At 50.8% G+C, this 26,902-nt stretch overlaps 2 protein-coding genes across 4 annotated transcripts in view; both read right to left on the bottom strand.

Moving 5' to 3' along the window:
- Positions 1-3,952, bottom strand: part of KIAA0513 (KIAA0513 ortholog) — a 94,100-nt gene extending 90,148 nt beyond the window's left edge. For both annotated transcript variants that reach the window (XM_075939936.1, XM_075939932.1), the window contains exon 1: positions 3,795-3,952. The gene's annotated coding sequence lies outside the window, so the exon portion shown is untranslated. The remainder of the gene's footprint in view (positions 1-3,794) is intronic.
- A 13,981-nt stretch (positions 3,953-17,933) lies between these two features.
- The window catches only part of FBXO31 (F-box protein 31), a 48,743-nt gene continuing 39,774 nt past the window's right edge, over positions 17,934-26,902 (bottom strand). For both annotated transcript variants that reach the window (XM_075939930.1, XM_075939931.1), the window contains one exon: positions 17,934-26,663. In XM_075939930.1, the coding sequence (XP_075796045.1) occupies positions 26,441-26,663 (223 nt within the window). In that variant the 3' untranslated portion in view covers positions 17,934-26,440. The remainder of the gene's footprint in view (positions 26,664-26,902) is intronic.

Below are 26,902 nucleotides of genomic sequence, written 5' to 3'. Positions count from 1 at the left end.
AAACAACTTCTCTACGCTCCAGCTTTACTCATTTTAACGATCTATTTTTAATGCATTGGTCTGTAACGAACCACACTGCAGCACTCCGATTGAATATTTGAAAACCACTTGGCCCAGCAGCAAGAAGGAACCTCTCTTAAAGAGCATTTCCTTCCAGACTTGTCCAACTCTCATAAACAACTTACAGGAAGAATTGTTTTATCATGACAATTTCACGCAGGCAACAGTTTTCTAAATGATTTGGGAAAGTGACTTCCAAAGTGTTCTCAACGCAAAAAAAAAAAAAAAAAAAAAAAAAAAGGTGTTTCTATGTTCCCATCACATAGAAAAAGGTGACGTTCACCCACACCAGTTAGTGTTCAAAAGAGCCTGCCATGATTAGAACAACCAGGAAGCTGCAGGGCAGGATTGCGATGCATTAGCAGAGCTGTGGGGATCCAATACAGCAAGGTGCTAAGCGTTGGCTCCCATAGGGACTCGGTAGGGGTCAAGAGTGCCAATCATCCCAGGATTAGCCACTGGGGGAGTCAAAGGCCAGAAGCGCAGAGATATTGCAAATGGTAACAGATGTATCAGAAGACGTGCATTGCTCTTGGCCATGCTACACTCATGCAAAGCCAACAGACCTGAGCACTCAAGTCATGGGAGGTGTTTGACAAAAACAGCATCAAGTTGCTTCTAAAAAGATCAGTTAGCGTCTACGTTATTCTGACCGTAAAGAGATCAACCGTTGCGAAATGAAGCCATGAGACCTTAACATAAACAGCAATATCCTGACGTCAGCAACATTTATGAAGCATCATTTTGTTTTTTCACATAACTGCTGTTACTCTAATTATACTGCACCCTGTGTGCAAACAGCATGCCTACACAGCTGTTCAGGTAGGTGTGTGTGTATCTAAAAGCCACATGGCCGGTCTATTTCAGGAACATTCCCCCTCAATCTCCGATAGCACAAGTCACAATGCAACGGTCTTGTGACAGCATTGCAGGGCAAGGCATGGTCACATTGGTTCAACTAATCGAGCAACTGCCCCATCGGAGCCTCCCTCAGCCACTTCCAAGTAAAGGCTTAACCAAGCCAAGAGAGAAGTATCTGTTATGGTCTCTGTGCAGCTCTCCTTAGGGCCTGATCCTGCAAACTGATCTTCAGGGGAAACCCTTACACCTGTTGACCCCTCTGGATCTCAGTGCAGAACTCAGTCCATTCTGGGCTCTCAGATTAAGGCGTAAGATGTTCCATTCACTAGAGCGAAAGCCCCGTTTCCCTCTGAAGACAATACCTGGCAGAATGGGACCCCAAATCTGATCTGTATTCCTGGGGGGGTACCATAAAAAAAGTCATCACTCTGCATAGATCGCTAACTGTTGCAGAGCTTAAACCACCACCCCTTGGATCTCTATCCCACCTGCATAAATTGTACTTTTCTCCGCCCCTCCAGAACACCTCCACAAAGCTCAACCTGCAACAGCAGGCAAACTTTCCAACTAGCCCTCCCTCCCTGTTCCCAGTTCACATTCACACCAATTGCGTGACCCACCTATCACTTCAACAGCAGCAGCACAGGCAGGTATTATGCATTTTTTTTAAATAGTAAGTTACAAGACTTCAGCGTAACAGCATCTCCTAAATTAGTTTCCCTGAAATTCAGGCCCAGTCTACACACAGGTTTTACCCCTTCTAACTATCCAGAAAGTCCCTCCTAGTACAGATGTATTTTATATCTGCAAAAAAAACAAAATACAAACAAAAAAAACAAAGCCAATTAAATTGCAGCAAGGAAGGTTTAGGTTGGGCATTAGGAAAAACTTCCTGACTGTGAAGGTGTTTAAGCACTGAAATAAATTGCCTAGGGAGGTTGTAGAATCTCCATCTCTGGAGATATTTAAGAGCAGGTTACATAAACACTTGTCAGGAATGGTCTAGAGCTAGACTAAGGCTTTGACCAATATAAAAGTGTCATAAAATAAAAAGCACCCAGTCCCAACAGACATTGTTTTATGGGGAAAAGTTTCTGGCATACCTGGCCTCAAAGTTCTTTCTCCTTAAAATAATTCTGCCAGATTACTACTAAATATTTTAAATCCACAAGTTCTAATGTCTGGGATTCCCCCTTGGCTGTCTCTCATAGAAAGGTGCCAAATACAGAGCTAACAGAGAGAAGATCTGATCAGCTGGACCAGTCAGAGGCGCTCTGAAAGAATTAAGAGAAATTCGAAATGAAAGACCTTTGTGAAAACAAAGATTTGTGCAACCTGAAGGTTGTGCAGTAAAAAAAGGCTAGTTATTGCCAATTTATTTTTTGGAAATATTCTTAGCGAACACCAGACTGAATGCCATTGTGTTAAACCTGGAAATTCTTAAATAGGAAACTGCCTCCAGTCTGCGTCTATTACAAGAGAATCCAGTGGACTTTACTGCATTAAATTAAGCACCAGTTCCTATGAGGAAATCACATGTGTAAGCACTCCAGAAGGAGCAACACAGATAAAAGGTGTGTCTACACAGTACCTGGGATGGATCCTCCCAGAGTGGAAACACAGACTCACAGGAGAAAGGCTTCACTGGCCATGTCAGAAAGTAGCAAGGTGGATGTGACACGGGCTTGGGAGTCCACCCAACTGCTGACACCTCAGCTGAGCTGAGCTAGCCCATGTCGCCACCAGAGCCAGAAGGTCTACACTATTTTAGCCACTGGCTCAAGCCCCACTAGTGCAGGTCTCTCCATATGGGCTGGGAGGGCCATTCCCAGCTGCAGTACAAAACGGAACACCCAGTCTGAATTCCAGCCTAGCCATTGTAGGTTACGTTGACCTAGTGCATCATAGCCACTGGGAAAACCCATTTCCTGTGGCTTGCAACCGGGGAAGAAGCCTGTCTCTGTAACAAGGCGTCTAGCGCCAGGATCTGTCATGCTCCAGGCCCTGTTAGAGCCGTCCCCAGGAGAAAGCCAGGAACAGGGTGGAGAAGCATGAACAAAATCCGCAGACCCACATGGCCCAGTGCCTGCTTCCCTACAAAAGACAGGACTGTGCAGCACTTTAAAGACTAGCAAGATGGTTTATTAGGTGATGCGCTTTCGTGGGCCAGACCCACTTCCTCAGCTCAGAGCTGGTTTCCGCTGGACCAGCCTAACAGGGCTGCATCTCTCACCGCTTCCCTCCCGTGTGTGCAGACAGCCCCTGAGTCTGCCCCAGCGCCCGCTGCAAGCGAGTGGGGACTTCAGGCGTCCCTGCAGCCAGCGGCCCGCACCCCCAGCTGCGCCTGGACCAGGCATCCCTCCACCTGCCCCTGCCCCACGCGGGGTGGCAGAGACAGGGCCGGGCGGCGACACCAGTCCGCAACCTCCCCCCCCCCCCAGCCCGCTCACGCCTGCGGGGTCCTCCTGGGCCGCCCCCCCCCCAGGCACCCCGGGGGCCCGCAACGCGTCCAGACCCGTGGCCAGTGCACCGGCCGGGAACCCTGCAATGTCCCGCCTCGCCCGGGGCTTGCATCTGCCCCCCCCCCGGGGCTCCCCCCGGCCCGCCCCCCCCAGGCAAACAGCGCGCACCCCGGGAGCCCGCAACGCGTCCAGACCCGTGGCCAGTGCACCGGCCGGGCGCCCTGCAATGTCCCGCCTGGCCCGGGGCTTGCATCTGCCCCCCCCGGGGCTCCGCCCGGCCCGCCCCCCCCCAGGCAAACAGCGCGCACCCCGGGGGCCCGCAACGCGTGCAGACCCGTGGCCAGTGCACCGGCCGGGAGCCTTGCAATGTCCCGCCTGGCCCGGGGCTTGCATCTGCACCCCCCCACTCACCGGGGCAGCGGCCTGGGCCCGGCTGCGCGCCCCGCTCCCCGCACGTAGCAGCGCGCAGGCTCTGAGCCGGGAGCCGCGAACCTGCCGCCACGTGAGGGGGCGGGTCTGTGATTTCCCTCCCCCGCCTTCTCCTCGCTGGGGGGGCTCATCCCAGCCCCGCCCCCGCGCCCAGCCCGAGCGCTCTAGCGCCCCCCCAGTTCCAGAATCAGAGGGAGGGGGGGTGCTGCACCCCCGCTTTGCACCCTGGCTCTGAGCTCCGCGCCCGGTGGCTCCACTGCCAGCTGCCGCCCCTGCTGTCGGGTCCCGGCCATCGGCCTCGTTTCTGACCCCAGCCTGGGGCAGTGAGGGGGCCGCAGGGTAAGGGGGGGGACACACCTCAGCACCCTCACCTTAAAAATGGTCCCAGCACCACTGGTCTCAGGCTTCCTCCACCAGTGGTTCCCTCTAATCTTTTCCCCCCCATCCCTGTGTGGAATAAAGGTTGTTGTATACACTGAGGCACGTGCAGATGTGCACCACCAAGAGAAACCCATGTAGCAGCTGTCAGCAGTTGTGAGTGCTCTGCTAATTAGCTGGGTGGCCTCCCTAGCACACAGCTTATAGGGAGCACTGCCCCCCATCCACATCTCACCCCCACCCCATAGTGCCCTTGGGCTTCTCCCAACTCAGCCCTGCACCCACAGTGCCTCAGGGGCTATTCACTGTTTCAGCCTGACAGGAGCTCCCACCTCTCTATCTGTCCAGATCAGACTTACCCTGATTACCAAAGCTGTTCTTCCCCCTCAGCTCTCTGCTGTAGCTTTATCCGCACCCCCTTTCCCTGTCACGTTGGCTTGGGCCCTGTGCTGCAGTGTTACAGGTCTCACCCTGCTCCGTTATGGCATTTCGCTTCGCAGGCTGATTGAACATCTAGATTCATCTAATGTAAGATCTGTGTGCCAGCACTGCCTCTTCTGTTCCATCATTCAGCACACCGCAGGGTAGCTTTTCAAGTGAGATAAGCTAAAGCCATTGACACTGAAGCACTAGGAACAGGTTGTTCTGAGCTTTACTTATTTTATTAAACGCTCCGGTAGCTGATTCTGTGCGTCTTGCTTTGCCTAAGCCAGCACTGGTGCTGAAACAGTTTTTACAGTGGGGGTGCTAAGAGCCACTGTACTGTAAATCCCATATATAATAGAAACCATTTCATATTGGGGTGGCGGTACTACCACACCCCCTGACTCCCTAGTTTCAGTTCCTCTGAAGGCCAGGCTGTTCTAATTGGTGCCTGTGCTTAGGCACACACTTCTGTGGAAGAGCATCCTGAGAGTTAAAATCCAACAACTTGTTCATGAATAAAACTCCAATATAGGCTCTAGCTTAGAGCTTCTTTTTTCCACTGAAGTAACCTTTTTTCTAAATATAAACTCTTCGTAATGAAAGGATCATTGGTTGATTACAAAGCATAGAACTAAAGTTCCTTACTCATCATTAATAATACCACAGATTGGATTTTTATTAATACAACTACTTTTTGGTGTAGATGCAAACGTGTCTTTTTTTTTTCTGAGTGCCTATTGGGAACTCTATAAATATCTAATTTACTGCTCCACCATTGGCATTGGGACTGTGACAAGACTTTTTGGACTGCATTCATTTTGGCCCCTGAAAATAGAGGTCTTTCTCAGTTCATATTTTTAATCAGGTCCACCTTCAAGATCTCAGGCACTAATAGCTTGATGCAATATTTCAGCTGCAAGTTCACCTGGGGAATGTTTAAATCCGAACCACCCAAAAATATTCCATGAAACATTTTTGGTAATTATATTTGATAAGACCTCTTATATCTGCCACAGGTTAGGTCTGAATTACTTCCTGTGTCCATTTAAGTACTAAAAATAGCATGATATGTTAGTGCCACTTTAATTCTGTGAAAGGTGCTCTGCGTTACTCAGCTTGCTCTCTTTAGGCAGGTGAATACATGTGATTGTATCATTTCTCCATGGAACTGGTAAACAGTAAGGCCAAGTCTGCAGAAGGTATGTACAGCTGTGCTGATCCTGCCCATTTTCTGAATCCTTTACATTGGCCGTTAGTAGAGACAGCTAAAGGCAGATTCCTCACCGCTCCCATTTTGATTTACAAATATAGATATAAGCTGGCAGAAATGGTGACGAAGCAATTCAGCATACAGCCCTGGGAGTGTTTGTCTTGCTTAAGGTCTACACCTCAGGCCGTTCTCTGTATCTTTGGAGTGCCATAATAAATATATCATGCGGGCAGGAAAGATTAGATTAAGCCTTTGTCTGTAATACCATAATTCCACCCTGCTGCTCCATGTCTGACACTCATTTTCAGGCCATGAAATGGAAAGCTGTAAAGTGAAATAGCCCAAGAATTGGTGACTTATCACCCCACCCCTGACATTAAAAACCATCTGCCCCAGGACTAACCTATGTACTAACACAGGTGTGATGCTTCCTGGAGTACCCAGAGGTGAGTCACCTTGTTACCATCTGCCTTCAACCGGAGGGAGGATGGGCTGTGTCAGCGGGCTGTTCACTCCTTAATTCAACCACCCATGGGCTGGGCCATCCCTGCCTTTGCCCTGCAGCGTGACAAGAGATGCAGCCCCGGTCCCAAGTCCCTTTAAAAGGCATCCATCCCCCTGTGGTATCACTGAATACGCACAAATCTCAGATCAAAGCACCCACTTTCCAAGGTGCCCATGTGGGTGCTGGACTCCTGGATCTGACCCAGGCTCTGCCCCTCTTCCCCATAGATCCCGCCTCCCTCCCCTAAGCACCATGCCCTCGCTACTTCCCCTTCTGACACCAGCACGCCCTGCACATTGCAAAACAGCGGATCACGGCAGGTGAGAGGTGGGAGGAGCTGCCGGAGGGGCTGCCAGTGGGTGCTCTACATCCACAATTTTTGCCCTGTGGGTGCTCCAGGGATGGAGTCAGCACCTCTGTCCCAGACCCCTTAAAGGAGCAGGGTGTAGTAAGAGGAGGACCTGAAATATAAGCCCGACCCAGGTTCAGGAAAGGGCTCTAAACTGATAGCATGATGGACAGAGATGGTTTGATTGAATTGTTAGGTGCAGGGTGATGGATGGTACCTAAGTAACGTCAGAGGGTGGCAACCTGACCCATCAGGAGCGATGTGTAACTTGTTTGTACTTGACTATAAAGTTGTGTCTTAGAGGGGCTGTCTTTATCCAGCCAGGGGGCAGCGGGAACTGCCTGTAACTGAGCTGGTCCATTGTCAGGGGGTGCATATGTGTAATGCTTGGTAGAGCCTACTGTCAACTCTGACTGTACTTCCTTTGACAATACGCCAGAAATCTTCGATCTTTATCTGATTTTGTGGTCTTTGGAGACTCTCTTGGAGTCTACTTGTGCAAAGTCAACACCACGCAGCGGAGGAGCTTGCAGGCAGCCGAATGGTTATCCTCATCGATGGAGCCGGAGGCCTGACAGGACACCACACCGGTGACTCCAGATTACCATACCGAGTACCTCCATTCACCAGCTTTACCTTAGCCCACCACGCCGGTGTTGCTCATAACCCCCGACTGCAATGAGAGTAAAACAACAGGGAATGTATTGAAGAAAGAGCAGAGATTCAAATCAGAACAAGTGTGAGTGATGAACACAGGCAGCTACATTCAAAAATAAAATCATTCAGGGTAAACTAGGGCCTACATTCAAAAACAAAATCATTCAGGGTAAACTAGGGTAAACTTAATAAGGAGTCACCTTTCCTAGCGAATAATGTAGAGTCTCCACTCAAAAGCCTGTCTCAAAAGCAGCACTTGGCAGCCCCAAGGAGATAGGACCCCGCTTTTCCATCAAGTACCTTCCCTCACCCAGGTACCTTTTCAGGAAATGGATGCCGAGTGTTTTTCTCCACACTGTGGTATATGGCTACGTCTACACTGGCAGCTTCTTGCGCAAGAACTTTTGCAGAAGAGTTCTTGGGCAAAAACTATTCCACAAGAGCGCATCTACACCGGCATGTGCTTTTGTGCAAGAGCATCCATGACAGTGTAGACACTCTCTTCCACAAGAAAGCTCTGATGGCCATTTTAACCATAGGGGCTTATTGCGCAAGAAATTCACGTTGCCTGTCTACACTGGCCTCTTCTGAAAGAGCTCTTTTGCAAGAGGGCTTCTTCCTGAGAGGGAGCGTCAGAGTTCTCGCGCAAGAAGCCCTGATTTTCTACAGTACAACGTCAGTTTACTTGCTCAAGAACGTGCGGCCAGTGTAGACAGGCGGCATGTTTTTGCGCAAGAGCGGCCGTTTTCGTGCAAGAACGCACCAGTGTAGACACAGCCAATCAGTCTTGTGCAAGACATTACCTCATTGGCTACTCAGGGAGGGGCAACAATTCCCCCCCACCCAAACAGGCCAGCGCCATGCAATTCCCTAATGATGCCAAGCTGTCAAGGCAACGTTTTCAATCTAGGTAGATTATTCCTGAACTATTACCCACACACGCCTCTCGCAATGATGATGAGTATCAGTAGGCTGCACGCTTTTCACGGTGACTTCACATGCCAGCCCTTACGGATAAATACACAAAAGCAGCGGAGTTGGTGTAGCGAGTTTGCCAGGTCTGAGGCAGGCGTTGCTTGTGAAGAACAGCCAACAGTTTACCAGTTGCGACCAATAGGCCTCCGTCTCAAATCAAGGTGAGATCATCTTTGCGCCTCTGTTGTGCATTTACATTTTAAATATGTGGCTTAAAAGTCGTGGGGCTTTATGATTGCGGGGGAAGGGGAATGTGCCCTCGTTGGCGCTTTTATTTTTTATCTATAATTAGATGATTTAGCCAGCGTTGCTCAAGTCCTTAATTCATTTTTGTTTTTCTTCATTTGAATCACTGCTCCGGGGCTGGGCTGGGGAGGAGGGGTTCAATATACAGCCTGCCCCAGGGAAAAAGGACAACACCAGCCCTCTCTCACCCCAGCAGCTTGGGGCGAGGTAAGCAGTGCCTCTTCATGGCCGCTGCATCTCCTGCAGACACAGCTGGGGGAGGGATGCATGTCCCCTGGGTGGGGCAGGTCCAGCTTTGTTTGCTCCCCTGCGGTCCCCAGCCAGAGTGAGGAATGCAGCAAAGTGTGCACTTTCCCCTTGTTCCCTGACGTTGGGGAACAGTCAGCAATGTTCCCGTATGATGGGGGGAGCTAAAAGACACCTAGGAGGTGGGAAGCTCAGGGCTGGGGCAGTCCCAGATGGAAGGGAACCCCCCCAGCCAGCCTCTTTCACCTGCCTGGTGATTCTGTCTCTTTTCTGCATCCCCTTACACGTGGGGGGGGGAGGGGAGGGCTTCAGCCTCCCCCCACATTCTTACCATTAAGCCACATTCTCAATTTGGTGGTCCTCGCTGTTACCATTTAGGAGGAGTTCTTGAATAAAACAGATGGACGGACAGACAGACTCACTCACAGACAAACTCTCTCAAATATATAGTAGATATATAATCGCGAGCTAGCCCCCCTCCTCCCCCCAAACACACACTCAAAACACCAGGACTTTTACCCCACCTATTTTGAGGGCTTTTTATTTGCTTTCTGGGCTTTGACCCATTCGAATACATTCAGGTCTTCGTTTCAAGCTTTTCTCCATAATCAGGAGAGCTAAACATTTTTTTTTTCTTGTAACAAAAGCTGAGATTCTCACAAGTCACTTGATTCCAGAAGCTGGAGCTTTTTGAAAACATACTAGGATATCCCAGGACTTGCAATCATGTTAGAAGAATGGTCAGCCTATTGGGGGTCCTTTATGCTGGGCATTCTACAAATACATACACCAGGCCGTGGAGAGAACCAGGTATAGGACCCACATCGCTGGAGCCGCAATCCACTATCCATTGACTGCACCGACTTTCTAAATGGTAAGTCAGCCACCTTCCCTGAGCATCCCTGCATCTATCTGTCTTTGACACCATAAGCCCTGCAGGACAGGTGTGATGTTTAATTTACCCTGTGCCAGGCCAGCTCCGAACAGGTAACGCTTTGTGCAAGGCTTTTCCAGTAACATGGCACATATACATTGCAGCATGTTCTGGTGTGGGACGTGGGATTTAATGCAATACGGATTTAATGCTGACCGTCAGCTGCTTTCATGCTGCATGCGGTGTGATAGGAAACAGGGCCAACGTGGCACTTTTGCCCATGACTTGAAAAAAAAAATCCAAGAAAGGTGTCATGCATGGAACAAATGTGTTATCTTGGTTCAAGCCCTTGCCACTAGATTTGTGGGAGATTGGCAACAAGAACTAATGGAAACAACACGGGCCCTCAGACATATAGGGTGTGTTTAGACTACAGGGTTTTTTCGAAAAAAGAGGCCATTTTTCAAAAAAACCTTCTCCTGCGTCTAGACTGCTGCTGCATTCTTTCAAAAGGAAATCGAAAGAACATGGCAGTTTTTTTGACCATGGAAAACCTTGTTTTGCCAGGAAGAACACCTTTTTTCGAAAGTGCTCTTTTGAAAAAAGGCGCTATGTAATGCAAACGGTGCTTTTTCGAAAGAGAGCATCCAGACTGCCTGGGTGCTCTCTTTTGAAAAAGCGGCTTGCTTTTTAAAAAGTACTGGTTGTAGTCTAGACACTCTTGTTCGAAAGAGGCTTGCAGATGTAGCCATAAAAATACTGACAAAGGACTCTCCCTCCATAACCACAGGAAATGAAATCCGTGTCAATCTTTCAAGTGGCTGTTCAAGCCACTAAAATTCGAGCCCTTCAATCACCACAGCAATCCAGAGTTTCACTTGTCCTCAGACTCCCCCCCCCCCCGGCAATTTGTTTTAAAATTAGCCACAGCAGCTAAGCAGCATAGCTCTAGATAACAGTTTTGCTCCCATGCGGTGGATTAAGTGCGCCTCAAAGACAGGCAAGCTAAAGACAGTTGCAAAGTACTCTTAATACCTTAGGTCAGGAACTGGGGTTGGGCAAATCAGCTGCAGCCGGTAAACAGGCTGCTGCAAGAGAAAGTGTGGAGCATAATTAGGGCACTAAAGCAAAATGAGCAGACTGAAAGGGCAGGAGGTCACACGGAGTCGCGGGGAAAGGGTGTTTGCGCACGCAGCGGGGAGCTGACACAGAAGAGATGAGGAAGGGTGGGGGGAAAGGAGAGGCCAGGCAAGCCACAAAGGACGTGGATCAAGGGGAAGGTCAAAGGAAGAGAGAGCTCAGGAGGAGATTGATTTTTCTTCTTTCTAAATTCAAGCCAGTGAGCCCCGCCTTGCTTAGGAGAAACAGGGAAGAACATTGGCCCCCAGGCTTAGTGTGATCTTGGTTACCCCCTGGGAGGAGCCCAGATACTATGGTGACAGGCACCGTTATAAAACCCTAGAGCAGCGTTTCCCAAACTATGGGTAGTGGCCCTGTACCGGGCCGTGGGAAAAAATACCGATCCTCAGCGTGGCTGCCGGGAGAGGAGCGGGGCGGGCTGGAAGAAGGGGTGCGTGGGGGGGAAACCGGCCATCGGGAAGCAGGGTTGAGGGCAGCAGGGCTGTCCAGCGGAAATCGGAGAGAGGCCGGGCGGGCGGCCAGTGGAAGCAGGGCTGGATGGGAGGCCGGGAAGTCGGGGGGGCTGACCGGGGAAGATCAGGAGGAGAAGCGGGGGGGAGGACCAAATTGGCCGGCGGGAAGCAGGACTGACCTGGGCACATGCAGACCCAGGCACACGAGTGAATCCGGCCCCAGGGATTCCATTTTGCCCCCTCCCCATACCCTCCCTCGAGTAGTTGCAAACTGCCTGGCTGGTAGACACACTCAGGCAGCGTGAGCACATCTACCTGCCAGGCAGTTCACCGCTACGGACTGATACACCTAATTATAATAAAACTTACCTAATTAGAAAATACCAGACATTTTATATGTCCAGTATTTTCTCAAATTGTTTCCCGGACAGAAGCCTCAAATACCAGACTGTTCGGTACCAAACCGGACACCTGGCAACCCTACCCCTCCTTGCACCCTCCCTCCTAGCCAGATACCCTACCCCCAATCTACTCCTGCTTCCGCCTCCTGCAGTGCCCATGCAGTGCTGGGCAGAGGATGCAGCCAAGTGAAACACTGAAAATTTATTCATTTTTAATTCTTGTTTTATATGTGTTTATATTTTTGGGCTGCAAAAAACAGTTCTGAAAAAAAAAACGGGTTCCAAAAAAAAGTTTGGGAAACCCTGGTCTAGCCAGCTGTCTATCCATCTTACAGTCCATTTATCCAATCCATATTCCCTTAACTTGCTGGCAAGAATAATGTGGGTGACCGTATCAAAAGCTTTGCTAACGCTGGCACTGGGGGCTTTGGGAGGACCAGAAAAAACTTATTTGAGTATTCATCATTTGCTTCATGAATATGCAAATATGCAAATGAATGTCACCAGTCATCCAAAAGCTCATGAATGGATTTACTGGTCCCCGTGTCAAAAAGTTTGAGAACTCCTGCATCCTCTTTCTTTTTAAACACAACTTGCATTAAGTTCTTCCCAGCAGGATTCCCTTCCTTCAGAAGGGACTTTTGCCCAGAAGGGAACAGAATAGTATTTCCGCAAGAAGCGCTGATTTCTTACAGTAGCAAGTCAGTGCTTTTGCGGAAATTCAAGCGGCCAGTGTAGACAGCTGGCAAGTTTTTCTGGAAAAGCGGCTGATTTTCCGGAAAAACTGGCCAGTCGTATTGTCCCTCCTGTCCGTCTGTAATGGGGATTAAAAGGCAGCAAGCGGGGAGCCAAACATGGCTACCTCGTAGGCACAAAGCTCTAGGTCCCTGGAGCACGGCTGCCTGTGTAGGACGACTAAGTGAGATCCAGAAGCACAGAGACCATGCTGAGGGTCTCCCTTTGGATACAGGGAGCACAGACAACCGGCAAAAGTTGGGTGCAGCGGGGTCAAACCCCCACTGCCTGCTGCCCTACAAGGAACCTGGAGGTTTTTGCTGCAGGAAGGGGGCAGGCTGGCCTGATCTCAGAGCGCCCCCTGCTGGTTTAGCTAAGCAATTATTGCAACAGCTGCTTCTGCCAGTGCTCCAAGGCCAAATTCTTACTCTGTTACACTGAATTAAGTTTGAACAAGGGATGTAAAATCCTGGTTCATTAGCCAGTTAAACATGCGGTTTAACCAGTTAAGTGATTAAGTGCAGGATCCCAGCACGGGGTTGCCACTGCCAGCCACCTTTCCCCCCCACCCACTAGCGTGACCACATGCCAAATATGGGACATCAAGCGGGGGGGGGGGGGGCGAGCTGCTGGCAATTGAGGCTTCAGCCCAACGGGCGGGGGGGGGGATGAGTGTGGCAATCAGGGCTCCTGCCCTGCGGGAGAGGAGAGGAGAGGAGAGGAGGGGAGCCACCAGTGCTTGGGGCTTCAGTGGCTGAAACCCTGAGGTCAGTGTTCCCTCTGGGGTCGGCCCCCTTTCAGAAGTGATGTGCCAAGATTTAACTTATTCACGGAGCTGTGTGCTGGAGGAGGGGGATGGGGCAGGCTGGGTACAGTTCTGAACCAGCTGCAGCTAGGGAGTACGGTTTAATTTAAATGATTAAATGGATTAAGTGTTTTAACTTTCTTGTCTTCGTTTATCAAACTTCATTTTAAATCAAGTAAGAGATTAAGTCCAATACAAAGGCTGTGTCTAGACTGGCCAGTTTTTCCAGAAAATCAGCCGCTTTTCCAGAAAAACTTGCCAGCTGTCTACACTGGCCGCTTGAATTTCTGCAAGAGCACTGACTTGCTACTGTAAGAAATCAGTGCTTCTTGCGGAAATACTATGCTGCTCCCGTTCAGGCAAAAGTCCTTTTGCGCAAAAGGGCCAGTGTAGACAGCTCAGATTTGTTTTCCGCAAAAAAGCCCCGATCGCAAAAATGGCGATCGGGGCTTTTTTGCGGAAAAGCACGTCTAGATTGGCACGGACACTTTTCCACAAGAAGTGCTTTTGCGGAAAAGCGTCCGTGCCAATCTAGACGCTCTTTTCCACAAATGCTTTTAACAGAAAACGTTTCCGTTAAAAGCATTTGTGGAAAATCATGCCAGTCTAGACGTAGCCAAAAGGTTTCATGTTTTCTTTATTTATGGCAGGGTGGGGGAACCTCTTTTGGGGTGGGAGCTACTGGCCCACAGAAAAATCAGTTGGGGGACCAAACGTGAGAAGTGAAAACTCCTCCAAAACTCGCAACCCACACTGGTGTGCGCCCCCCCTCTCCCGAGACACCTGAACTCTTCTGGCACTCCAGCTCCTCCCCCACATCTTCCCACTGTTCCAGCCTCATTCCCCTCAGCCCCATGATTCCCTCCCTCCCACATCACTCTGTCCCCCTCCCATCCTGCCCCCACATCCCTGTCTTTTCCCTGATGGCCCAGCCCTTTGCCTACAGGCTGGGGCTCCTGGGCTGGGACAGGCAGAGCCCGTGGCTGTCCAAGACTGTATCCAGCCCAGCAGGGTGCTGGAGAAGGGGATCCCTGACCCCGCACACAGCCTGCGGGGAGCAGTGCAGACCCTGCACTCCACGTGTGCCGGCTGCTCAGCCCCAGCTCTGCAGACCAGGCCCAACCAAAAGCAGGAAGCCTGTGGCCAGGAAGGGGGAGGGGGCGGGGTGTTAACCCCTTAGTTCCTGGGAGCTGGAGGCCCCGGCTGGGCAGGGGCAGCCCCAGGGTTGTGTGCATGCCTCTCCACCTCCCCCGCCCCCAAGCTGGAAGCCAGAGCTGCAGCATGGGCTCCCCGCGCCGCTGGGGAGAGAGGCCACAGACAATCGGCTCACATGCCAATTGTGGCATGCAAGCCGTAGGCTGCTGACCACTGCTGAGTGCTGGAGGCTCCTCCCTGCCCCCCCGCTGCAGGGGAAATACGGGACAAAGGGCCAGTTTTTTAAAAAAAGTTGAGACGCCGGGGACAATCCGTAAATACGGGATTGTCGTGGAAAAAACAGAACAGATGGTCGCCCTACCTCCCCACTCCGCCTGTCAGGAGTGATGCTTACTAGATAACCAGTTACCCAGTCACATCCCTAATTGCAACTAACAGCATGAACAGCAGCGAAGGCACCCGGCTTTACACAGGCCAGAGAACAAGGGCTTTTTATATTCTCATTTACATGTATGTTTTTCAACTGGCTTTTTATTAATGCTGGGGCCATCAATAGGCAGACTGAGGGCCAGATCCAGAGCACCAGGTGCTTTTCAATAGACCTTCCCCCCCAAAAAAATCTTTATTATTTTCTCTGGAGTCAAGACCTTGCCTAAACCTTGACCAAGACATTTGGACCTTGACAAAAATAATTGACTACCCCATTGGTTTGACAGGCCAGGAAATCTGATATTTTCTTTGTACTTCAGTCCTTGCACGGTGGCCATCTCTCTAGGAAGAGCACGTTTTGTATTCGTTTGGCCCCCTAAATGCCTTCCTGAGACTAAAAACAAAAAGCCCATGAAAACCAATTATACAGTAGAAGCCAGTGGTGCTGGGATCGGGGTGTTGCTGCATCCCCTGGCCTGACGTACTAACAAACAGCAAAAACCTGGTTTCCATCAGCAGCACCCTCACTATAAAAATTGTTCCGGCTCCCCAGCGGAACACAGATGTGTTAGAAGTGGCCTAAAAGGGGGGGGGGGGAGGGAGAGGGGAGATGCAGGTGCCCGAACTGTGATCTCCCCATGCCCTGCACTGCACCACCTGGGAACTTCCAACCCCACTGCTGCTCCTCCCTTCCCCCCCACACCCCGAATCCTAGGGTTGGAAGAGACCTCAGGAGGTCATCACGTCCAACCCCCTACTAGAAGGAGGACCAATCCCAACTAAACCATCACTCACCCTTATGGTTGATAAAAAGTGGGGGGCATAGGGGACCATGACCCCTTGGAGCCACCCCTATTCCAGTGCCCCTGGTAGAACCCCATTTATTAGAACCACCCCTTGTCTGATCAAGCAGCCTACAGAGGTCCAGAAGGGGGTGGTCTGCACTGGCCACTAGATGGCACTGCAGCATAGCACTTTCCCGTTCTCGGGATTAACCACATTTATTCATTTTTAATTCTTGTTTTGTGTGTGTTTATATTTTTGGGCTGCAAAAAACAGTTCTGAAAAAAAAAAACGGGTTCTAAAAAAAAGTTTGGGAAACCCTGGTCCCATCGGGCCTGGCTCCCAGCGAGATCTGATCAACGGGGTTCTGCCGTACACAGAGAGAAGCAGATTGAGCGGGGTTTTCCGAGCAGCGAGAACACGCAGCCCTAAGGCCTGGTTCTGGTCTAGAAAGGGACTCTGGGTCACGCTCCCCTAAGAACGCAATGCAGCAGGGTAGAACTGAGGTGCAAAGGCACATGTTTGGGGGAGCCCAGAACAGCACTATTGGGGATTATGCCAGGATTATGCTGCACTAACAGCTATGGGAGGATGGGTTGTGGGAGCGGGACAGGCCTGCACTAGCCTGCAGGTTAGAAGAGTAGCTCAGAGCTGTGAGGAAAGACCCAGACTGGATAAGCAGAGGTTGCTGGGGTTCAGGAAAGAGACTACAGCACAGCTGGGAAGGCAGGTCTCTGGGAGATGCACACTTGCCTTTTCACACCTCAAGGAATTAGACCTTCCCAGTGCCCAGTTGAACCTGGGACATGTTTTCCCCTGTATCTCCAAGGAGAAGTTGCGCACAAGCTGCATTCGGCTGAAGAGGGCAGCGACACTTAACCAAAGTAGTTCTTCTGATGGTCTTTCTTCCGCCTCCCCTCTGCCAGCCTTCTCTACCTTCTCCACTAGCTCCCCCACACGGAGTTTGCCTCCAGAGAACGTTCTGTCTCCGGTGCTGTTAGCTTTGCTTGGGCTTCACTGGCTCTGGGTTCAAAGCATCCCGCAGATGGGACACGGCTAGCCCATAGCTAATCCCATGAAAAGGGACTAACAACCCTGGGAGCAGAGCAATGAAAATGCGTGAGGTCTGTTGGCTTTGATCCCTTGTCTTTAAAATTTTTCACAGGCCCACAAGGGAACCAGTGAAGCCCTGGCAAGGACTACAGCTCAGTGTGCACCATCCTCTGAGGGTCAGGAAATCCTACGGCTTCACTGCCATTTTCATGGATTGCTTTTAATGCTCTGTGGGGTGTGGTGTTTGCACATCCCAGATCTGCTGTGCTTGCATCCAGAACCCTTAAAAGTACATCTAAGAATGGTCATGTTGACATAACTAATCCATTCTTTGTGGTAGAGGCCAAGGGAGGGGCATAGAGACAGCTCATTTTGGTGTCACAAGTGGCTGGTAGCTGAGAGACGGCCCCCCCCACACACTTACTCTGGTTCCTCTAATGGAGGCTGCAGGCCAGAGGAGTACAGCTTGGTCCAGAGGCATGCTCAGCTTCCATGTGTGTGTATGTGGGATGGGGGGGGGTATTGTCTCTCTAGACTAGTAAGAGGCCAACTGAGCTCAAAGAACCCCCCAATGGAATCTGGAACATCTGGGAGAAGCGTCTCCTTTTAGCAATTCATAGAGTTGGAACTTGGACAAGTCCCACCGCTTCACGTCCCACCCCACCTCGAAGATTATCATCCCTTCTGGGGGCCAGGGGAGCAGGAGCCACATTGCAGGCCGGACTTTGCAGCCATTACATTTCAGAGGGCCCTTACCACCACAACCGATGAGCAAGCGCTTACAGCAGAAGAGAACTGCTGGCTCATGGGCAGGACTCTTGCCCAGGACTCGCTGGTGACATTCATTGCGGTACACCTAGTCCCGTCCATGTCATCCTGGTCCCTTGCCACCTTCTCAAGCTAAATTATCCAGGACAGCACCACCCAGGGCAGGAGCTGGCTGATGGCATTGGAAGTGTGCCCCATTTCCAAGGGACTCCCCCTTGATGGCCACAGACACCAAGCAAAAGGCTCAGCTCTGCAAGAGAAGATCTCAACTCATGGCCCTTTTGTTCAAGGGCCGTGCTTGGTCCCCTACGGTACCATGTAAGTACAGTACTCCGTTTGGATGCTTATGGCACCTTTTGAAAATTAGTCACTCTTGGAAAGTTTAGGCCTTAAAATGATGAATTTTACAACCCCCCCTGCTTCATCTCATCTGTCATTGAGCCCAGGGGACATCCCCACATTGGGGTAACACACGTGGCACATTTCTGAAAGTTAACAGGCACATTTTTTAAATGGAAAAACAACAGACAAGGCTAAGTTCACAAAACTTTTGTTTTTATTATTTTAAATTGGAAAAGGCTCCTTGGGTAATCAAGATCGGTGTAAAAGTCACACGCTTTGTTCACACAGCTTTCTACCCAACACCTGGGATGCAGCGGGCAAGTCCTGCAAAAAATCACTGCTGTCTTTTGCAGAACCAGCCCTTTCCCTCCCCAAACCAAATACAAGCAGCGGCAAAAATCCCTCCTCCCCGGCAAAGGACACAAACTGGGACAGGCGGGTCTAAACTATGGCTCTGATTCTCTGTGTTAACATGTGTCATAGTAGAGGCTTGCATGCCAAAAAGGGAGAATCAAGCAGCATTTCACAAATCAAGTTTCTCTCCTACCCCTCTGCTTCTATTGAAGGCAGATAGCGGACACATCTGTGTGGTGCCAAAGGATGCACATGGCACGTTACATGACGTTTAAGAAGATTATGGCGTTGACACCAGACTTGGACCTCACACTCCAAAAGGCTAAGTGGACACTAGAGTCCAGCTATGGGCAACCTAGTCACACGAGTGGCCTTCCTCCATCTCAGGGGCCCGCAGATTGTTGTAACCAAGACAGGCTCCTGGGATAGAGTAATTTTCTTGCATTTGCGGGGGTTGCCAATCGAGCCGTAGCAGCGCTTTGGTTGGCTGCAGAGGGAGCGCACGGCTCACAGCCAATGTTGTGTGCAATCAGCACCCACCTCACTTCACCAGCCCTTGCTTTACATTGGGGCGGGCAGTTATTTTTTGCCAGGGACGATGAAGTGGCCCTGGGCCACACTGGAAGGGGCGGGGCCTCACACGGAAGGGGAGGGGCCAGAATACTTCCCTGTTTTCCCACCCACAAACCATGATTGGTTTGGGGGTGGGGAAGCTTGTGAAGTCTTTGTCCCTCCCTCTCCCCCCAGAGGTTCGCCCTAGGCATCTATGCCCCTGGCAGCGGGAGGAGACTTCGTGCGCTCTCCCTTCAGGCCAATCAAGGCTTTGGGGTGGGGGAGCACGTGAAGTCTTTTCTCCCCCTGCCAGGAGTGGGGGGGTGCTTCTAAGCGCCGCATGCTCCAGGCAGGGCAGAGGAAACTTCATGCATGTCCCGCGGCCTTAACTGGCCTGGCGGCAAGGGAGCGGCAGGGCCTCCGTGGGCCAGATCAACAAGCATGGTGGGCCGCATCTGGCCCGTGGAGACCCTTTTGCCCACCCCTGCTTTACATGCATGTCACGCTAGTAATACTGGAAGACGGACGGAAGCCAGTGGCATCTGGTAACCCTGCATGGTGACAACGGTACAAAATGTCTAACAGGTCATACACGGAGCCCCAATGGATAGTATGTGGCCCTCAGGTCACAGGCTGCCCACCACTGCTATCGTCCGTGCCATATGAAATTGTTAGTGAATGAAACAAGTTGGATTAGGGAGAAACTATTTAGAGGAAGGAAGGGGGAAGAGGGGTAGCAACCAACAAAGGCCATGTTGCTTTGATAAAGCAAATGAACACAACTAATCTAAGTGCCCTTTTCCCTCTTGAAGACTGAAAATTAGAGTGTAACCCAAACAGAACACACACACACCCACCCACAATACACATTTTAATTTAACACGCAAAAAAAAATCAGCAGCACTCACATTTATATAAGTTACCTCATTCTTCCATTCCAGACAGAGCTCAAGTATGTTGTATGCTCCGCTGTGTCTGTCCTGGATCACAATCACCAACATGCAATCTTTTGGCAGCTGGACACAACAACAAAAAGTTTGGCCACGTGAGCAGCCATCTATACACACAAACTTATATATTATCTTCTAAGCTAGCAACTGGAGACCAAACAGCCCCATTCCAGCATGTGAAGCCAGCACTTGCATTATGCTCAGTGACTCGTTTTAAATAAAAAGCGATTGAAATTAAAAGAATCATCCTAGAAAATTAAATATTGAGCTGGTTTTATGTTTCCCTGGCTGTTTGCTTCTCCACAGCGAGGCTTCTCCACAGTTACTTTCTTTCCCCATTATTATTTCCTATGGAGCTAATCCCTTCCCTTAATACCTCGTGACAGAATTGCTGTATCTGCACTGTAAGAACCACAGGGGAGAGTGGACACCCAAAATTACACATTTGCATTCCCCCTCAGGAAACAGAACTTTACAAATCTGGACTGTCAAAAACCTCCTGGACCAGTGGGAAGTCCTGTCAGGTAGGTCATAGCGGCCGAGTAGGGATGCGAAAGGTTAACCAGTAACTGGTGGGGGTTGGAGTAGCTACCCACATGCCTCGGGCAGGGGGCTGCTGCAGCCCTGCAGAGGGCCTCACGGTGGACAGAGGCTGCTCCAGCGGTGGCTGGGAGCCAGCAGCCAGCCCTAGTGTGGGGCTGCTCCAGCTGGAGTGGTCCCCAACCCAGGCACTGCTTAGTCGGTTAACTGGTTCAACGCCCTATGCGTCCTTGCATGGAAACACCTGTTAGAAGATGCTGAACCATGGATTGTCCAGGGGGTCAGGTTGAAATGCAGACGGCAGGGGGTTGGCTTATATATTCCTTGGCACTATGGCCAGCAGAGCATCCCTAGACCCAGACTGACCAGGGCTCTTTCCCCAAAGACTTTTCACTGTTTGAGAAGACGGGCGGGGGGAGGGGGAACGACACTCAAAGAGATGTGTGCAGGGACACACACTCCTAGGACAGCCCGGGAGCACTAGGAAATGGCGATGCCCCTAAAGCGGTGGGAACTATCGCACGCTAGAAGATACAGACTCCACCAGATGACTCCTCATCTCAGGCCACCTCTGATAGGCAGACTCCGCTCTGGGAAGCCGCTGCTCCTCCCAATGACAAGAGCCTTCACTCCAGAGGAACACAGAGCCTGAGAGCATGGGACTGCCCCCAACCTGGGACAATTCTTCAACTAACCTCCAGGAGGCGCCCCCCCCCCCCCATCAGCCATCCCATGCCAGGAGTCAGGCTTGCGATGCACTAATGCTCCGTACCACCATTAGCCACCTCCCCCGGCTTGCAGCCCCACACCAACCTTCACTACGCCCCTGCAGCACAAGTATTGGCACTACCACGGCCCCATTCTGGGAGCAGGACCCCACTGTGTTCTGTGCTGTACGAACACAGAACACTCACTCCCCCGCCCCACCACCTGCAGACTCAGACACCCCCAAGACGTCCTCCTGTGCTACCTGCCATAGCTACCAACCTGCTTTCATACAAGCTCCCCTGGCGAGGCAGAGGGGTTAATGGAGGCATCTGGAGTCACACAGACACGGCCCAACACGGCAAGCATTCTGGGCCTGCTTCAAAACCCACTGAAGTCAAGAAGAGTCTTTCCGTTGACTCCACTGGGCTTTGGATCGGTCCCCTCCAAGCACAGAGGGCTCTCAGCTGCAGCCCTCGGTTTTTGCTAAATACTTGGCGGTCACTGGCTTGGAGGTGCTAGAGAAGTGCAGAGTAAAATATTGCCTTGATCCGGATTAAGAGCTTAAGAGCCGGCTCCCCTCAGCACAGTCTCCACGGTACTGCCTGTCCCCTCTGCTGCCTCTATCAGAGACGGCGGGAGGGGGAGGACAGAGAGGGGAGGCTGCTGTAAAGGCTGCTGCCGCTAAGGAACCCCTGTTCAGTGGCCCTGCTCTGGCACCAGCTCCTGTTCACGGCAGACAGGGCTGGCCGCAACGAACAGGGGCTGCTAGACTCAGCGAGAGCCAGGACCGAGCAGTCCCAGCTTGTGCTGGTCCGCGATGCTGCACCTCTGCATTTTAAGTGTAATAAGAGCCTAGCAGCTCGTACTACATTCAATATGCAGAGCTGCAGCATGGGTGGCTCCTGGAGCTGGCTCAAGCTGGCTCCCAGAGCTACCCCTGCTGCGGCTCTGCAGAGCGGTCCTTATCGACTGATCGTGTAGACAATACAAATTGTATCGACTACATGATTAGGCAGATAACTGCAATTTAACATCCTTACGCCACATTATAAGAACTAAGGGTCACCAAATGAAATTAATGGGCAGCAGGTTTAATACAAACAAAAGGAAGTTTTTCTTCACACAGCTCACAGTCAACCTGTGGAACTCCTTGCCAGAGGATGTGGTGAAGGCTAGAACTTTAACAGGGTTCAAAAGAGAGCTAGATAGATTCATGGAGATTAGGTCCATCAATGGCTATTAACTAGAATGGGTAGGAATGGTGTCCCTAGCCTGTTTCTCTGGGGGTAGGTAACAGGGGAGGGACCTGTTGTGTTCCCTTCCTTTGGGGCATCTGGCATTGGCTACTGTCAGCAGACAGGATACTAGGCTAGATGGACCGTTGGTCTGACCCAGTCTGGCCGTTCTTATGTTCCCCAAACGAGAAGGGGGTCAATTCCATTTACCTGACACTACACTATTGATCCATGTGTCAGTTTAGCCAATGCAGATGTCACCACCCTCTGCTGAAAGTTGGGGGGCAGATCTCACTGCAGAAAGCATCCACTCTAAGGAGAAACTCCGTTTGCCAGGAACAACAGCCGTGTTCGGTTGTGGCTTCCCACACTCTGCAATAAGTGACATTCTCCAGGGAGATTAGTCACTGAAAATGCCACCAAGTTGCCAGTTGGGCTCAGGAAACTGGCAGGATATACGATAGAAAACCAGGGCATGTTACAGCCTGCATGTTAGTACAGCCATGCTATACCTCTGACACATTGCTTGCACACGCTGGAATCGGAGCAGGAACTATATCTGTCACCCAACTCCTTCATGACTGGCAAGACACTGCTTAAAATAGCCACCCCACCAATGAGACTACACTGCTGAACCTGCCGATTTATTGTTTTATAGTCTACGAAACGCCGTCCCTTTCTCCTGCTCTGCAGCCTGGCTCTGAGAGCGGGTAAGTCCACCTCCTTACAACAGCATTCCTTTATTCTACCTTCCCCTGCAAAACGCCTTGGTACAAAGCCCCCGCACGGGCTGTAGCCTAGGCCACTGCTCCCGAGTGTAAAGTATCAGTTCCTACGGCGTCGGACCTCTGCCAACTTTCCCTGCACATGGGCCAGATCAAAGGGGATTCACTTCTGAAATGTCAAACTTAACGGGCTTTAATTGAGATAGTGACTAGAATTTGGGCTGTCTCTTCCCCAGGGAAAGAATAAAATCCACCAAGTATGGGCAGTTCCAACCTGGCACATTCAGACACAGACTAAGTGAGAGGAGCTTCTAAAAAGGGCGGGGCAGTCTGACAAGCTGCTGCAGCACACGCAGGTCTCTGCACAGCCCTCTCACTGGGGTATGAGCTGGCCAGCTGCATAGCTGCAGCTCCAGGGGCATCCATGGAAGAATCTAAAGCTGCCATTAAAATGTTATATCGAGACCTGTTCCAAGCAGGGGGCATTGTGCCAGTCTGGACATCAGTCACTGCTGGGCATGTGCTGACAGCTTACCAAGAGGGCTCCGTCACAAGCATCACGACTATTTGTGAAAAGCTCCTGTCTTCACTGCATGATGTCCTGGGCCACAGGGTTGCAAAAGCAAAGATACCTCCCTGCCCGCCATCCCACTTCTCGGGCACATTGAGAACTACAGGGCAGCCTAAGCAGCAATCATGCCCCACAGCACCATTTTAGTAAATGTTAGTGCACCCGTTACCTTTACACTTTCTCCCACCGGGGTACCTACCGCACGAGGGACGTGTTTCACTGACTCTCTAGCCAATCTCAGTGTATGGGGCTAGGTTTGTATTTACGTGATTGACACTAATGCCAAAGGAGTCAGGAGTCTCTCAGGTCAAGTGTCCACACTACATGGAATGCAGGCTCATTTTTAAGAGCTTCTGTAAAAACAATTCATGGGAGTCTGACAAAATTTTAAGGGCCAGATTTTTAATTTGCATATGCAAATTAGGGTCACGATGGACACATATTTGCCTTTGAAATTATATCCGCAAATGGCTGCTCAGACCGCTCACACCTGCAGACAACTTGCAATAGCCATGCTTTGGGGGGTTTTGCTTGTGCGTTTGCACAAGTGCAGCACCAAGTGTCCAGTGGGAAGGACAAAAAGGAAATCCAGAGCTAAGGTTGAGGAGCCTGGTTTTAGCCTGAGCCCATACCATTAAGCCCATGCACCAATGACCAGAGAAACACACCCCCTGCTAGCATTCCATGACTTATCAAGGTGAGATGAAAGCTAGCGCTTCCTCCTGCCAGGATAGCAAGAGGCACACCCCACACCCACATCTAAGGAACTACACTGAACCTGCCTCATTATAGAACTTACCCAACCAATCTATTAATATTCCAGGCCCCTCTCACCCCGATGTAAACGAGGAGTGTTTCATGCTAGGGACAACTGGCTAGGAAGGAAAAGAAGCACCCAGAATTGCTGTCTGATCCGCTCAGAATCATGCAACTTGACAGTCCCATGAGTGACAACCTGCTGCTCCGAGCCTCCAGGGACACCCCGTTCGCATGCACTTCAGGAAGGAGAACAACATGAAGGCTGCGGCGGTGGCAGCAAAACTGCAACAGGAGGGAACACGTTCCCTGTGATCAGTGACGTCAGCCAGCCAGCTCGTCTTTCCCAGGAAAGAAGCGAAAATCATCCCACCCCACTGCACGTGGATTGCTGCTTACAGACAGAGGCCTGGAGGGGCCGAAGTGGAAAAGGGGAGAACTTGAGAGACAAGGAGTCGTCCCACGGACGGCAGCACCCCGACGGGGGCTGAAAGAGGCAGTCTCTCTTCCTCTTCTGCAAAAGGGACTGGAACAAAGGACACAGATCACTTGGAGTCCAGCCTCTCCTTATAACTACCCAGAACACACAGCCTGCCCCCAGAACAAGCTGGTAGGGAATTATCTTCCCCAATCGCTAGGTGGTAATAGCAGGGGAGATGTTAGAAAGGCACAGAGATATGCATCAGCTGCGGTTTTCCCAGCCACTGATCCCAGGCTTAGTGCATAGAGATGGAGAAAAGCGGAAAAGGAAGGCAGTCTCCTTGATGTACTCACACCTCAACTCCTTATGCTTTGGGAGGCGAGGATTCCTGCATCTCTTCCTACCCGAGATGAAGGACAATAAAAATGGCTGGAAAACGAGCAATTCAAGTGGACAAGAAGCACAATCGCTCTGCTGCACAGATACCTACTGCCTGACCTACAGTTACCTCCCATTCACTTTTATAAGTCTCCCAGGCACATAGCTCCTTTGCTTCTGGAGCAGTGCACTGCCAAGTAGGAGATTCTGGGTGGGCTTCTGGGCTCCTTCCCTTCCCACGTACCCGCACCTTTCAGCAGCGCTCAGGAGGCTATGTTACAGAGTAGCTACGGGAAATTACAAGCAAAAGCTTTCTGGGATAGCAGTACAGTAGTGTTGTCAGTAGAAGAGACGTGTGTTAGGGAGCGGAAAGAAGAATAAAAAACCCTTGCAAGACAGGGAAGCCAGAGACAAATCTACAGGGACCATTGAAAAAGAAACAAAACGTTCCCCACACAGGTCAGAAAAGCCACTGAGGTGTACCAGAATGCACTACAGCCCCACGGAATTGCTGTCTCCTTTACACTGCCCAGGGGGAAACGTGAGACCCGAATAGCCCAGCGTAGGCAGCAGCATACCCAAAAATTACATTTCACAGCGGCTGCCCTCCAGCGAGCATGCTGAAGGGAAGGTCACTAGCTTCCCATATTTTGAGTTTGTTATTTAAAATGAGAACTTTCAATCTTTAAAAAAAAAAAATCCCACATCTAATGAGTTAGAACTGCAGAAGACTCTCCTCCAATCTGAACAGGTTTCATCTGGAGTTCAATACTGGGTCCCTATAGCCAGACTCAGACTCGAGTCCCACAGGGGCTGAGCGCTGTGGAAGGCAGCCCCAGGGTACGTGTGGAGCTGCTTGAAGTGGAAATCCTCTCATTGTTGAAACCCACTGATTCCCAATCCACAGCTGAGCTACCTCAGGTCGGTTTCCATCCAGGCTGCACTGCGAGGAAGGTCTCTCGAGGGGGGCAAAATGCACACTGGTCACTTTTGAGCCATGCAATAAATTGCCAGCACATTTTCAAGTGGGGATGTTGAGCTTTGCGGGGTAATTGAGTCTTCCAATTACTAGATTGGGCTGGTGTGCAGGAAAGATGCAACACCATCTCCCTGAAGGGTTTGTCTTCTGCAGGGATATGCTAGCAGTGGCAAGAGCAGAGAGCACCTCTATATATTATTTATCTGCTATATTGATTATTTACATGGTCCTTGACGTTGGCCTCTAAGGAATTTTGCTCTGCTACATTGTATTCAAAACGCTAGCACGCTCATTTCTCTCCTGGTTCCTCCATTAGGCAGAGCCGTGTCGCACACTATATAGAAAGTACTGCCAGGGAGCAATATGGGGATTCGGTTTATATTCTAAGAGGGATGTGTAGATTTTGGCAAAAAGGCCTTTTTGAAAAGTGCATGCTTTTGTTCAGAGGTACCACAGGCAGGGGTCCTGTCTTGGCAGGAGAGAGCAGAAGCCTTCTTCGTAATCCCTCCTCTGTCCCCCAGGGCCGCCTGTCAAGTTGTCATGGATTGAATGTTTTTGAGCATTTCGTCGAAGGCCTCTCGGGACGGGGCCTCGGCATTCTGGAAAGAGACCTTGATCCTGCTGTAGAGGCTGAAGGATTTCAGCTCCAGCCAGATGAACCCGAAGCGATCGTCGTCAAAGAGAATGAAGATGCCGGGCGTTCGCTCGGGGCTGGTGAACCCGTGTCCAGCAATGAGCCCCGTGCCGTAGAAACTACAGAGAGGGAGAGAAGCAAAAGAAAAAAAAAACAAAACACACCCATGAAAGCCTCTGATTGAATCACTGTGACGGATTAAGATAGGACTTACTGTACCAGAGCCAACTTGAGGAGATCCACCTAGACCAGCTACGCACAACCAGGACTAGATAGTTCACAGGATGGACCACGGGTGGCCTGTGAGCCTAGGCAACCTAGGCAGTTGCCTGGGGTGCCGCTGGCCCGGGCGCCCGAT

Source organism: Pelodiscus sinensis, chromosome 12, assembly GCF_049634645.1.
Source record: "Pelodiscus sinensis isolate JC-2024 chromosome 12, ASM4963464v1, whole genome shotgun sequence".
Classification (NCBI taxonomy): Eukaryota; Metazoa; Chordata; order Testudines; family Trionychidae; genus Pelodiscus; species Pelodiscus sinensis.
The sequence above is the reverse complement of the archived record's forward strand: the minus strand, read 5'-3'. Positions and strand labels throughout refer to the sequence as shown.